General features: G+C 39.6%; 1 protein-coding gene across 2 annotated transcripts in view; it reads right to left on the bottom strand.

Annotated features, from left to right (window-relative positions):
• Window positions 1-15165, bottom strand: part of efna2a (ephrin-A2a) — a 140846-nt gene that overhangs the window by 3839 nt on the left and 121842 nt on the right. For both annotated transcript variants that reach the window (XM_012875749.3, XM_012875751.3), the window contains exon 2: window positions 10153-10445. In XM_012875749.3, the coding sequence (XP_012731203.1) occupies window positions 10153-10445 (293 nt within the window). The remainder of the gene's footprint in view (window positions 1-10152; window positions 10446-15165) is intronic.

Raw genomic sequence — 15165 nt, 5'->3', positions numbered from 1 at the left:
TTCCCTGAACCTTTCCAGCTTTATTACATATCTTCTGCATATCTTCCAAAACACTCCCAAACGCATCTATTTTAATTCTCTAGAGGGCTGAGGTCAGAGCCATTCTAGAAGCTTAAAGGCGCAATAAGTAAGATATTTACTGTAAAATCAACCTAAATCATTCTCATTTGTCACCTTAAAAGTAAAAAGTTAAAAATTAAAACAAAAAAGTGCCCATAAAAACGTGCACAATGTACACTAGGGCTGGACGATTAATCAAAATATGTATCAAGATTGAAAGTGTTTCTTTGCAAAAAAAATGGGTAATTTGGAGCAACGTCATATGAGAAGTACATCTCATATGACGCTAACTTCATTGTATTCCCTATCCATTTATCCAAATTAAGAAATACCCGTGCTGGCGTCTTCACCCCTGTCTTTAAGGCAACATATTCACATTTTGTTATCCCTGGTATTATTGAGCGGTCCACCAGTAAATCTCGGTGATCTGGGTATTGTTCTGTCAATCCACCCTTCCATACACTCTGCTGCCCTTTCCCAAAAAGGATAAACTACTCCACATTCCCAAATATAATGCAGAAAGTTTCCAGGAGCTAAGTGACACTTCCAACACTTGTCATTTGCCATGATCCCCATTCTTCTGGGTGTAGATGGTGCGTAGTACCATCTGTGTATACGTTTATACTGAGTAAATTGTCCTTGTAGCCTTCTTTATATGATCAGCAGACTGTGAAAGTATTTTGCCCCAATCTTCCTTGTTTATATCACAACCCATGTCATTTTGCCAAACAACTCACAAGTTATCACATATGTCCTTTCTTAAATTATTAAACACTTTATAAAATGGACCTGTTCTTTGTACTCCATCAGATAACTTACAATACTCCACCACTGGGTTTGTTTCATTAATTATTTTGTTCTCATTGATCCACAATTAATTCTAACAGACAATAAAACAGTGTAAATGCATCTTTTAAAGTCTCAAAATATGATGACATTAATAACAGTAATTAGTGCATGTAAACTTCGGACTGCATCTGTGATGGCTGTCTTTACTTTTTCTCAACAATAAATAAATAAATAAATAAATAAATAATAGGGGAGCTACATAGTTCAAGTTAGTTAATTTCAGAACATAAAGTCTTTCCTTTAATTTCAATTTGCACAATATTATGCCTCACAGCTGTCATCCCACTAAATCTGTAAATAGTTTCCCATAAATATTCATTACTTCTGTAGTTCTTCCTCTGGGCTGCAAAGAACTTGTTGTAAAATAGACGAGAAGGCATTTAAGTCTTAAATGCACACATGTGCAAGTCATTTTACCAACAGGCGTTGTTATGTTTTTATGATGGGTGATAAAATCAGTTTACTTTGTAACCTGATGCTAGTTCAGATTGCAATATTTTCTTGGGATTTTGCTGTTTTGTTTTTGGCAAGATTGCAGTGACTGGTTTTTTAATTTCAAGAGTTTAATTTCCTGGTTTAATAAAGGTCCAAAAATGCCTGCCACAAAAGGACAGAAACTGGGAAATGTAGACAGATATTCAGCCACTTTTGATGGACAATCTGTATATTCACGATGACGATAATGTGAGTTTATAGAATATTAAGTTTATTGGTGCTGGCCTATTGGCTTCAATCAGAAAAGTAACAAATAACTGCAAGTGAGTAATGCAGATACCAGCTAAACGCTTTCCTCTTTTCTCTCGGTGTAATTCAGTGGTGCCTCTTCTCAAGCCGTTTTATAATTATTCAAATTGCCTGCTGGGGCATCCCATCATGACTCACTTAACCCTCGCACTTCATCCCATGGATCTGCTTGGGAAAAATTAAAAGTGAAACGTTTTAGTAATAACTTTTCCTCTCATCTTTATTTATTTCATTTGAGTGACCTTCAGCTTTGAATTTTCGATTTCTTTTTTTTCCATTTTCAAATTATGCCACCCACCACTTTTTTCTAACTAAAATTGCCGCATATTTAACAGCCAATATTTTGCATGCACTAATTAAAATAAAGAGTAAAAAGCCCCAAATGTTTCCGCACATTTCTGTTTAAACACTCATTTTCCCATTTTTCTAACTTAGTGTAGCAGCCGCACAGTTCAGCCATGTCTAGAATTGACACTTTTTGATTTTTAGGTATTTTGACTGTACATTTTCTCAAAATAGGATTCTAATATCTTCAAAAACTATTCATAATTTTACTTAGATTTAGCATGATAATACCAAATATCACATATGTATTTACAGTGGCTTTTAAAATAACATTTTCTGTCTCTTTCTATCCTCCTGTCATACCTACAGTAAATCCATAATTTTCAATTTCGAGTATTGAACAACTACCAGAATATACCTGCGTTATTTTACAGGTCTGGATAAGTATGACACAAAATAATAAAACTGTTTCTAGTCCCTGAGTATATTTCATGTCTCACTTTCTGCATGGTAAATATTTTAATTTCTAAAAATATGTTTCTCCAACTTATCCTGGTTCTATGTTACAGATGTACAGGGGAGTGGTGGCCTAGTGGTTAGAGCACAGAGCTTCAGAGGTTCTGAGTTCAACTCCCACAAGCTGCCATTCTGGGTCCCTGAGCAAGACCGTTAACCCCCAATTGCTCCCCAGGCGCCGCATAGTGGCAGCCCACTGCTCCCCAAGGGGATGGGTTAAGATGCAGAAGTGAATTTCTCCATTGTGAGATCAATAAAGTTCAATTATTTTATTTTATTATTATTTATTACAGAGTCACCATGGTCTCAGCCTTTCTGTCTTCGTCTATCTCAACAGATCTTGGGTTTACTTTTTTAGGCACTCTGATGCAGAAACACGTATGCACCCACAGCCAAAAAAGGTTTCAGTGATAGATGTTACACCATCTGTGGTAGAACAGGTAATGATAAACATGAAGCGTATAATATTCAAGTAACAAAATTGTAAATAAAATGGTTAGTAAATGTTATGCTTGCTGCCATCCACATATAACTGCAAGAACCTTCTCACATTTTTTCCTTTTGCAAATACAAAGTGCACCCCCCCCCACCCCCGTCCCCATTTTTTTTAAATGGAGAAATACAGAGCAGAGCATCATGGTTTTATATTAAAACTTAACTTAACAAATAAAAGCTGAGAAGTGTGCTGAGAAGCAGAGACTCACATTTTTGCCCTTCTTCTATGCAAAATAACTTCAGCTCAGTCAGATTGAATGCAGAGTGTCTGTGAACATCAGCTTTCAAGTTCTGCCATAGACAGGATTTAGATCTGGACTTTGATTGGGCTAATGCATCAGTATGCTTTAATCTGTAAACCACTCTATGGTTCAGCCGAATTTAAAACCATGGTGCTTCCTGAAGGTGAGCTCTGGATCAGTCTCAAGGTAATAATAATCTCAGCTGGATTTTATTGCAGTACTTCCCTATGTTTTGCAAGATCCACCGTCACATCGACTCTGTCCTTCTTCTATGTGTCTGCTGTGTCTCCTCCACACAGCATGATGCTGCCACCACCCTGTTTAGTGGTGTGCTCTGTTTTTTTGTTTTCCACCACTCAGAGACTGCTGTTCTATCAAGACAATATTTGGATGCGCAGACAGCCGCCCTGTTGACGTATAGATGCACCATCGACCTCTTGGCTGCTGCTCTGATTAACGCTCTCCTTGCCCAGCTTGTCAGTTTACATGGACAGCCCCGCCCTTTGCAGTTGCACCAGACCTTTTAGATTTTCATTTGAGTGATAAGAGTGCTCTGTGAGATGTTTAAACCTTGGTGTGTTATTTTTTTGTACCTAACCCTGCTTTAAACGACTCCCCAACTATATCCCCGACCTTTCTGCTGTGTTCCTTAGTCTTCATGACGCTGTTCGTTCACTAATGTTCTCCGCCAATCAGAGAATAAATTACACCTATCGACTCTGTTCACTAATTAGATGAGATCCGAAGAAAGTTTCACTGAGCTTTTTTTCAATAAAATCGGCGTAAAGGGATTTTATTACAAATTCTTGCCACCCTTTTCCAATTCTCATTTGGAAAACTTGAAAGCAAAGTATCGCATTCCTTCTACTTTATAATCGCTTTGTGTCGGTGTATCAGAGAACCTTGATAACATCCATAGATGTTTATGGTTGTAATGTGACAAAATGTGAAAAAAATTCAAGGTGTACAAATGTGTCTGCATGTTATTGTCAGAAAACAGCCTTAACGTCTAAAGTTTGCAGTCATGCTATATGGTTATTTATTTATTTATAAATAAAGCAGAAATATGCCATGAATGACACATTTCAGAATAAACTAAACATTAAGGTTCAATCAAAATGTGGTGTTTGTGTATTTAATCATACGGTCCTTTTTAGTTTCCTTATGCAGTTAGTCTTTCACACGGCTGGGGTTGTTATTTCAGGCCCTTTAAAGTGCTCCCGAACCAACAATGTTCCTGAGCTGGTGAAATTCTATAAACACATTGAGCAATGTAAACAAATCTGTAATGGATCAGCCGGCCCAATGGGATTCAGTCACACTCACATTCACACCTGAGGGAAATAAGTGCCTCTTCAATCGACCTGACTTGAATGTCTTTGGAATTGGAAAGGAAATCCATGCAAAATCCCAACAGATGCAGTCCCCACTCGCTGTGAGGTGACAGTGTTAACCACTGCGCCGCTGAGTAGTCAGGGCTTTATACTCCTACCTCCTAAAAAGAACAGGAAGACATGTAAAAAAAAAGAAAAGAAAAAAAGTTCCAGTGATTCAAACTTCAAAGTACAGCGAATGAAATTGAATCAAGGTTTTTAGTCCCACCTCACTCTGATGTGTAATAGAGCTGGAGACCTCTGAGGAGACGGTGGCCAGAGTTCGACCGCTAACGCATGTCGACGTGCAACCACCCGCGCCGGCCGCGCACACACGCGTGTGCAAGAATGCGCACGCTCATTGATGGGCTGCAGAAATGCGTGAGAAGACCTATTGTTCTCCTCCTATGAGGAGGCCTGCATAGCCAGAGACCATGGTGACCTCACAGTGGACCGTCATCAAGATCCACAGAGCACAGGAAATAAATGTGACCCTCCCTTTGCCCTTTATTGCCTCCCTGTCTGTCATCGACGCCTCCCTCCGACCATCCTTCTGTCTTTCACCTCCTCTACCCTTGACATTGCTACTTTGCCATCCCTTAAATCTCCAAAATAACAAAGCTTTTTTTCCCCCCATCATTTGACTGTTTTGACTACTCTGTTACTTCCTGGAAAAATAGATTTTAATCACTTCTTTATGCCCGCTCTCCCTCAGGTTTCAACTTTGCCCTTTTCCTTGTTTTATAAACTATCCCAGCACCTCTGGTTCCCAGCACATCCGCGATCCGGTCTCTCCTGAACCCCCATTGAAAACCACTCAACCTCATCAGATGGCAGCTGGGAAAAGCAAGTGTGGGGTGGAGCGGACCTGTCAACATGTCAAGGACATGACAAAACACACCCTGCATGCATACACACACACACACACACACACCCAAACACATGGTAGTCGCGCTGGCAGGCCTGGCCGCAAATCACCATCAACATTCGGCGTGTTTCACAAGCCAGTGAGGAAAAAAAACAGACAAAAACACCGGTTCATCCGAAAGGCAGGGCGCCTGAAGCCGTCATGGCTAGCAGTTCCTCAACAGGGCTGCCTGGGTTTTGAGGCTGTGGGTTAGCTTGGTTCAGAGACAGAGAGAAAATAAAAATGAGTGTGGGTTGTCGATCAAGATGACGGACGTGGCCTTTCACAGACTCCTGATTGTTTGACAGCTGACCCCCAGGAACATCCCTCCCCAACCCCCCCTCGGACAACCCGTGTGTGTTCAAAGATAATCACAAGTGCTCCAGTCATCTGGACGCACACCATCCCAAAGGCCTCCCAGAGACACAATACCCACGTCAGCAGCTATGGAGGGGCCCGAAGAATCCTTACACCAAATTAAAAACAGTCTGTGTGTGTGTGTGTGTGCGCCAACTGGGAAAAGTGCAGTAGGACTTATCTTTGCCTCTTAAGCTCTCCGACTGTCGTCTGCTTGCAGATACTAGAATATTTATTTTTAAATGAATACTTCCACACAAGGACGCTAGTTTTTAAGTTTGTGTTTGTTTCTCGCATATTTTATCAAACTGTAAAAACTTCCCTCTGCACAGTTCTCTGTACAGTCTTTCTTTTTCCTTTTTTTTTGAAAGCACTCTCTGAACCAAGAGGCGAAATCCCTGTAAAACGAGAATCCCTGTCCAAGGGCACAGAAACTCAACAGAGAAACCTGTCCCACCCTCAAGCCGAACAGAAACCAGCGGCTCAGGACCGTCATCCTGTTATGAGTCACGGCTGAAATGCATAATCTCCTGCTGAAAAAAGGTCAAGGTCGATTTTAAGCCCTCTTTGGAGGAATATTGTAACGCTGTATGCTGACACTGATACCACTCAGGTCTTTTTTTGTTAACAAAGTTATTAGCATAGCTTTAGTCAGTCTCCATGTGGATATTCTGGAGAATGTAAATCCTTAACTCAAATCTTGGGTTTAAGTTAAGTTAATCCAAGATAAACTACAAAAAAGTTGCTGTGTTTTATCATAAAAGGAAGCTCAATTTAAAATGTTCAGCGTTCTTATTTTCTCTTGGACGTGTCGCGCTCTCCCAGCCTGAATGGATCACAGGCGTGTCTCAACGTGTTGTAGAAGATGGGGTTTCTATTTAATTAGCTTCTCACGTCTCTATTGTCTTCTGATTTTAATTCTAAACAACTCATTTGGTCAACTAGATTCTACACTGAGGAGTGTAGTCTATCTACATCAACCTGTTAGCACCCAGGAATTGTGTTATTTATGTCTTGGTTATTAATTGCCAATCAGATGGTCATCTGGTTTTTGGACTGGAAAATTTATCTATTAGCTGCTGAAGCTGCGATAGACTAGCGACCTATTCAGGGTGTACCCCGCCTCTCGCCCACTGATAGCTGGAGATAGGCACCAGCAACCCCTGTGACCCCACAAGGGATAAACGTGTTGGAAAATGGATGGATGGATGGATGGATGGATGGATGGATGAATGGATGGATGGATGGATGGATGGATGGATGGATGGATGGATGGATGGATAGCTGCTGAAGACTAGCTGCACACTTTAAGCCTCTCAGGGAGAAAAAAAAATAGTTTGGAAAAATTATGTGTTGTGTCTGCGTGTTACGCGCAATTTGTGTGCATTCTGAGCCGGTGCCTGTCTCATTAAAAATTTCACTACGGTAACACATAATGACAAAATTCCTGATTCTTGACCTGTAAAGGCCTGTTAAGCTAAGAAGGATCTGATTCTGACCACCAGAATATTTCTTGGTGGGTAACCTTTGTTCAAACTGGGGCTGTTTGGTTGGATCGCTAACAAGGGATCAAAAAATGATTGGTTTCTGGTGAAACCTATCTATCAATACCTGTTAGAATTTGACTGCCGTTGGTTTTATTTCAGTGGAACCACAAGAAAACCATGAGCTCAACTTTTGTGCTGCCAATTTAAAAAATCACAGCTTCCAAAATTGCATCATAACCCCTCAACATTATATTTCAAGTGTCATGCATACATATTTTGCATGCCAATAATATTTTTTGGCTTGCTGCATTGACTTTAACTGCCCAAAATCTGCATACTTGCCACAATGCAGTCATTATAAATTAATCATAATCGCTATCAGGAATCTAATATTCAGTTGTCATGTTGCAGTTATATTTTTTCCTCATACTGCGCACCTTGGGTTTCCTCCTTCTCATAATCTAAGATTTTTTTATGATGTTCATAGTGAAAAAGGGAAGCAGCTTCCTGTCTCTCTGTGTCACATGGCCTTCTCTGGGCTTTGACCAGACAGCGGAAGAGCTACAATGAGAGCAGCTGAAACTCTGATCATTAAATTGTATGATGCGCAAAGGTTCGTCTACACAAACTCAACTCTTATCGCTCCATGACATCAAAAGAGACAAAAAAAAAACATGCTACTGTTAGCTTCACCTTTAGCTAATTGCCCTTCAGGAAAACACTGACTTGGGGCTCGGTATCAAATAATCTTAAATGAACCTGATTGCAATCAGGGACAAAAAACTATTGACTGGGATGCATCTTTCATTCTTATTTTGGTTCTCATTAAATCCATGTATAAAGAGTCACTTCTGGGGTCCGTTCTTCGTACGTTGCTTAAAACATCCGAGATCAACTGAGACATCCAAGATGATTTCATCCGGCTAATCCTGATCCGGCTAATTGGGTTCTTCCAACACACCTGTTGTTTACGATTAGTATGACTGGATTGAGTTATCTGAGACAACTGCGCGTTCATGCGTTTGTTTAAAAGGGGAAATGTATCGATAGTAGAAACAATGATCAGCAACGCTGCTATTGGCTGTTCAGCATGGCCAAAGAACGCCCACAGTTTTTCTCACAAGCAGAACACGAGCTTAAAGGTTATGCCGAATTTAAGTTATTAATTAAAACACCTAAAAATCTGTTAAAGCCAGGAGAGAGGGCTGGCAAAAAACAGCAGACAAATTAATGCGTAAACACTGTCCATGATAGATGTTTCTATCACTTTCTACAGTATGAATTTTTGCATTTTAATAATTTCATATTTACTTTGTTCTTTTATGTCAGAGCCTCCACGGGACCCACTAGAACATGGGGGCAAGTAAAAGTGAGATACATGAATATTCTACAAAATGGTAGCCTTTAATTATTATACTTTATTTTAAAAAGGCACTTGTTGTGTCAAGAGATCCAAATTTCGGTGTCATTCCTTAGACACGAGAAGTAAAGGACACGTGCAAACTGGGAATTTTAACAAAAAAAAAATCTTTATCCATAAAAAATGAAAATTTTCCTTTTCCAATCATCCACAGTTTACACGGTAAAACTGTATTGCTCCGTGGCTAGATAATCCATCCATAGTTTTTTCTAATACAATATACGGCTCGACAGGAAGCAAACCTTTCAAAGTAAACTAAACTTCACAATAAAATGGCCCGAACAAATCTTCTTACTGAATATGATAAAAGTAAAAAGCAAACTATCATACAAATAACTTAAATATTTTAGATTTATGGCTCCAACACCACTTTTTCCTCTTTAAAAGCCACTGTTAAACGATGTGTTTGTCTGTTTATAACAGCCACCAAGAAAAGTCTCTCTACAATCACACTGTCACGCTGCGCTAAAGGATCCTGTCTATTGCGCAATACGCGATTAATTTGAAAAAGTCTGCAAATTATTCTTGCACCTTCCGCAACAGGTTGCTGCTGTCGTAAAAATGGACATGGCTACGACAGACTTCCCTATCTCCTCCGCTTATACAGCCGTGATCTAATCTTATTTACATGAAATAAGCCTGCTCTGGAGCAGGTTTAAGCTGGCGCACATGTTGCTATGACAACAAGTGCAGGATGTCTTTCGAAGAACCAAACGATCCAAGATCATGCCAAATCGTCAACAATGAAATCCTGCTAACTGAGTTAGTGACGTACGAAGAACGGACCCCTGATCTTTACAGCAAAAAACAAAAACAAAAAACAAATTTTTGCACGATCTGTAACTAATATTGCTCTTAACAGTCTGAATGTGAAACTCTGTGCTGCAGACGAAAAAAAAAAAAAGGTGTTTGCGAGTACATCGGAGCTTCTTTCTGTCCCGCGTGAGCTCAGAGGAATGATAGCGTTTTAATTTGATTCAGAAAAACATTCTCGGGGGTGCAAAGCTCATTTGTGCCACTAATACATCACTTGTTGAAGTGAGGTGAAACATCAATACAGCTAATATAAAAATGATTACAAAGTACCCCTGGTGACATTTTTACCACTTTGCTGAGCACACCACTTATGATATCGAGACACGCAGAGAGATACATCATGATATAAAGAGAGGGAGAGAGAGAAGAGAGGGGTGTTTACGCACACCTGTAGGCGTAAAAGTAGCATAGGGGTGTATGTTTGAGAACTTGCTCTATCAACTCCTGCTGATTGCATATTTACATATTGTTTGCACAGGCATGTTGAGCGGGAGCGCGGGTGAAATCCAAACAGACGCCGCGCTCTCTTGCATATGCATAACGTGCAGTCTTTGGCTGTGCAAAAGCCCCCACAAAGAGAGACAGCTAGCTGATGGCTTACAGATGTAGTAGTACTCGTGTCCGGGCCTGAACTCAAAGCCCAGCGAGAACGGCGTGAAGAGCTGGAACTTCTCTGAGAAGCGCAGGGGCCCGTCGGGACCACTGGGGCGGTTGCACTCCCAGCGTTTGAAGCCGCGCATCCTGTGCTGGCAGGATGTGTAGCCTTCATGGTTGACCATAAAAAGGATGTAGCGCTCCATTCGCCCATGGGACGGAGGACCCTCGTAGAAAGGACAGTAGATGTCTAGATAGTCATTGATGTTCACTGCCACTCTGTATTCCCCATGCCAGAACCTGCAAAACAGACAAAAAAACAAAACAAAACAATGAATCGGGATGTGGATCAAGCTGTGTGAGAGACAGAGGAGGAAAGTACAATTTTTTTCTGAAAAACTAGGAATATTGACTCACTACCTAATACTGGATTCCTGTATGATTGCACAGCAGAAAGAACCGAGGCGAGCTTCCGTCTAATGTAATCTCACTGTGTAACATGAAGACAGATTGCTTTGGGGTGAAATTGATTGAATTAGAATTTGACTGAATGAGATTTATGGGGAAATTGGATCAAAATGTTTTCAATGTAAAACACCAGTACATTAATTTATCTGTAACTTGGCACCATTTATATACATGGACCTTATATTCCACAATGTTGATAAAAAACATGTTTTCGGGCCGTAATCTGAACAGCGGGCCTTAATCCAGGGGTCTGCAGTTTGCAGCTCTTTTAATAATGATGCCCTTTTTTTCTGTAATATTTGCACAATAACTTCCACAACTGATTTAACCACGTGCTTTTTTGTTGTTGTTTCCATTTACCATAAACATGCAATGATATGTTAGAGAAAATTCTCTTTCAGTAAACATTTGATGTTTTTTGCTCTTAAACTGAAACACTTAGCCATTAATCAAATTTTATATGATAGGTATTTAGAAAACGTCATTAACAAACAGCTACAGTAAAGCATGTATTGAAATCAAATTTCAGTAAAGCTTTGAGGGCTTTGATTCAAAGGTAGAGTTCCCAGTGAATGAGCCTTGTGGGATGATCCTCAACAGAAGTGGTGAATATTCATTATTTTTATTACCTAGACACAGGAACTTGAAAAAGTATTATACTTCTTGAATGTTTAAAAATGTTCTCAGTAGAAGCAGAAACATTTGTGCATATTTACTAGGACTTCACGTGCAGTGGCGACTTTTGATTTGCGCCACATGGGCGGTTGCCAAGAGCGGCAGTAGAAAGCGGGGCGCACGAGTACCAGAAAATAGGGTAACTTATTTCTCATCTGCGCTTTAAACACATTTTCCATTGCTTTTATACATGTGGCGCCAATGAAGTGTTCCCGCCCCCTGCTTGCTTCTGCAACTAGGGAGAGTATTTTACATGCTTTGTGCAGGACTGCACTGCATTTTTCCCTGGCCTAAAACTTAGATGATGTCCTGCATTTTGATTGGATGGGAGGGAACTCTCTAAGAACACAAAAAAGGACGTCATTGTTAGGGAGAAATCAATTTGTATTCAACCCCTTTACTCTGATGATTTAATAAATTTCAGATAAAGGCCCGGGTGTGAACAAGAGACATCATAAAGACGAAGGCAGAAAGCAGCGATGTAAGGAATAACGTTGGGAAGTCAGAGCGATATGGGTCAACAATTTACCAAGCTTTGAAAATCTTATACATGGTTCCATTTATTATTCAAACACAGAAAGAACTGAACTTTTTGGCCTTTGTTCAAAAAAGATATGTGTGGATGTTGGAAATATTTGTAGATGAAAAGGAACCCTGTGGACTTATATCTCTATATGATATTTTAAAGGTGTAAACATCACATCTAACATCTGTTGAGCCTTTAGTGACAATCCAGCTAGAATGTCAGTGCTCGTCTCAGGGCAATGTAGAAGAGAACCAGCAACTTTTCTTTGACATAAAGCTTTTTGCGTTACTTGAGGAAAACAGCCTTTTTTCATGATGCAGTTTGGTGTTGATAGTCCGTTTCAGTCATTGATGTATGCGCAGAGGAATCTAAAGGAGTCCTTGAGGGATTAGGGTTGGTCTGAGGAAATGTAGCTTTGAAGTGTGTCCTCTTTCTGAGGTCTACTGATGTCTCTATTGTTTTGAAGCGTTGAGTAAGAGGTTGTTTGTGCAGCTCATGTTGGTTCCCTGGCCTTGTTGAAACAGGGAGACAGCTTTTATAGTGAGGCACAGTTTGATCCCAAATACGATAGTAAAGCCTGATCTTTATCTTAGGTTAATGGCATGTGTTGGCAGAGGTTTACAAAAAAATGAAATTTTTATTATGTTATTTTATTATGATGTCAGGTTTGTGAGTTTCCAACTACAAGTCTTGAAAAAAAAATCTTTAATTTGTGCTTAATTTTCATCACCAAAATACAAGACATGTTTGTCAAATACAGATGCTGATTAATTTGTTGCCACCCCTGGTAAAGATGAGTCAAAAGCTTTAAAATCGATTCACCTTTAACTGAAGTAGCTTAATCTCACACTGGAAAGTTTGAAATTAGGCTACCTCTCTACTTAGTTTTAGAAAAGTATAACCTGTTAATTAAGTACATTTATTTATTGGGGGTAAAAGAAGCTCAGACAATTTAATGAAATAACTTGCGGCATATTCATTGTAACCTGTGCAGTCAATTCTTTGCACAAACTCTTTGCTTGTAGAACACTGTTTTTGCCAGGTTAGATTCAGATTCAGATTCAGACATACTTTAATGATCCCAGGGGGAAATTAATTTTGTTACATGCTCCAGAATACACACATTGTTATATATATATATTTACAATATATATATATATATATATATATATATATATATATATATATATATATATATATATATATATATCACACAACTGTGCGTCTGCCTTGCGTTTCACACAACCAGGAAGATAAGCTGCCCTTGGTAAATGCTCCCAGCACCGCCTTCCTACACGTTTCACACTTTAGCATATATCCTTTGATCGCCAGCTATGGCCATCTGCCATGTTTTCTTTTTGGACATTTTTCCACATGCCGCGCTTACTGTGAATGTGTGCAACAGACACAGTGTTTACACAACTGCTTCAAATATTGCAGCCACGAGCCAATGTTATTACTTAATCTTGTGCAACACTGTGAAGGGGGCTCTGTCTGTGCTAACTGTGGGTCAGTCACCCAGGCATAAAGATGCTCGAAAACCAAATGAAAAACTGACAGTTTGTCTATTTTATTTTAGAAATTTCACAAATAATTATCCAACCGTCATTCCCATTAATCCAACTGAAGCCTAAATATTGAGAACAAAAGATCTTGTCAATGTAAAAGTAACACAAACCATCCTTGTGACACAGAGCACTGAATTCGACACCCTTGATCCCCTGTACTATTCAGAGGGCATAGACATCAGAAGCAATAAGTACAGTAATTAATAGCAAATAGTTCACAGTTAATAAACTCGTACGTTTAAATGACTGATGATATCCCTCCCAAACAATAGTTTTGCATATAGATGTCATCTATTGGTTGTTCTCGAGATGTGGGAATGCTATGATGCTGCTCTTTGCTGCAGTTCTTCAACAACAAGATTTGGAAATTTTACTACCATCATGCTCACTATATGTGGTGGCAAGATAAAAACGGCTAAAATATATAGGTTTCAGGCATTTAGCTTAGTGTTAGTTTAGGTTTCCTGGGGATTGTGCATCTTTCTGCTCCTTCTTCAACCTATTGTTATTTAGTTTGCTGTTCCTTATGGGTTTAGTTAGTTTATTCTTGTTCTGTTGGATGTTTCCTCTCCCGCCTGCCTGTCTCCCGCCTCCAGTTCAGCTAGCAGTTAGTCTTGTTTGTCAAAGAGTCTGTTTGTTCATTGTAGTATCATATTCTAGTTAGGTTCTGCTTTCCTTCCTCCTGTCCCTGTCAATTCATTGCACTTCCTCTCCTTCAGCTCATTACCATCATATCATTCATCTGTGCTAATTGCTTCCCCCTGCCTTCACCTCTGTCTCCTCTCCTATTTAAACTGCCCGTTTCCTCTCACTCTTCGTTGGATCCTCTGTTATGCTACCCCTGAGTCTTGTCAGCTTCCCATTTTGCCACACAAAACCTGACAGTTGGCCTCTGTGTCACATCCTATTTACAGTGTAACCCAGAGAAACAGAAAGTCTTGTATTATGAATTAAAAGTACCAAGAAATATACTTCTAGAATAAAAAAAAGGGTCTGTTATGCTCATTTTACAGGGATTGCTAAGATTTCCAACAAGTAGGCCACCAGCATGTCTTTGTTTTGTTTTGCTGTTGTTAAAAGTAAACATTACAAAATAATTTTTTTTACCTATTGAATAAATGTGCCCAAATAAAGACTGGATTTTTCTAAATTTGTTTGTTAGAGTTTACTCTCATCTTTACACTGCTATGTTCCAAAGAGTGAGAATTGACTATCCATTACTCTTGTATTAATAACCCACCGTAAAAGTCAAGTAACTTTGAAACATTCTTCAGTGTGCTATTTAACATCCTGAACAGAGTTTAAATTAATCAGTGTATTATCAGATGTCTCGGTGGACATGCGCACCCCCGATGCAAACCGCTCTTGCCGGTGTTTGTCATTTTCGCCGTCGCTCTCCGTGGCAACAAGATCAATTTAATTTCAAACGTACCACATCAAATGGATTTAAGCTATGGCACATTATCAAATCCTGTTTCTCCAAGCCCAACAAATTTGAGACGCGGGAAACCATCTTCAATCAAATGAGCACAAACAGAGACGCTTTTTTCGGGGGGCAATCTCGCCACCGCAGATGGTCCGTGCACACACGCAGATTGGGTTTTTTAAACAAATTCATCATTTTCCCCCTCACCTTGACAGTAATTGATTGCTTGAAATGAAGACATTTTGGCTTAAGCTCTCTTGGTTAGCAGGATATTTAGCTTTGGGACAAATTATCCCTATGATGGCAGCCCTGTCTCCCTCCCAGAGGGCAAATCAGGAAGTGAGTTAGATGTGAAAT

The sequence above is a fragment of the Fundulus heteroclitus genome, chromosome 19 (genome assembly GCF_011125445.2).
Source record: "Fundulus heteroclitus isolate FHET01 chromosome 19, MU-UCD_Fhet_4.1, whole genome shotgun sequence".
Taxonomy (NCBI): domain Eukaryota; kingdom Metazoa; phylum Chordata; class Actinopteri; order Cyprinodontiformes; family Fundulidae; genus Fundulus; species Fundulus heteroclitus.
Note: the sequence above shows the minus strand (reverse complement) of the source record. Positions and strands in the feature narration are given on the sequence as shown.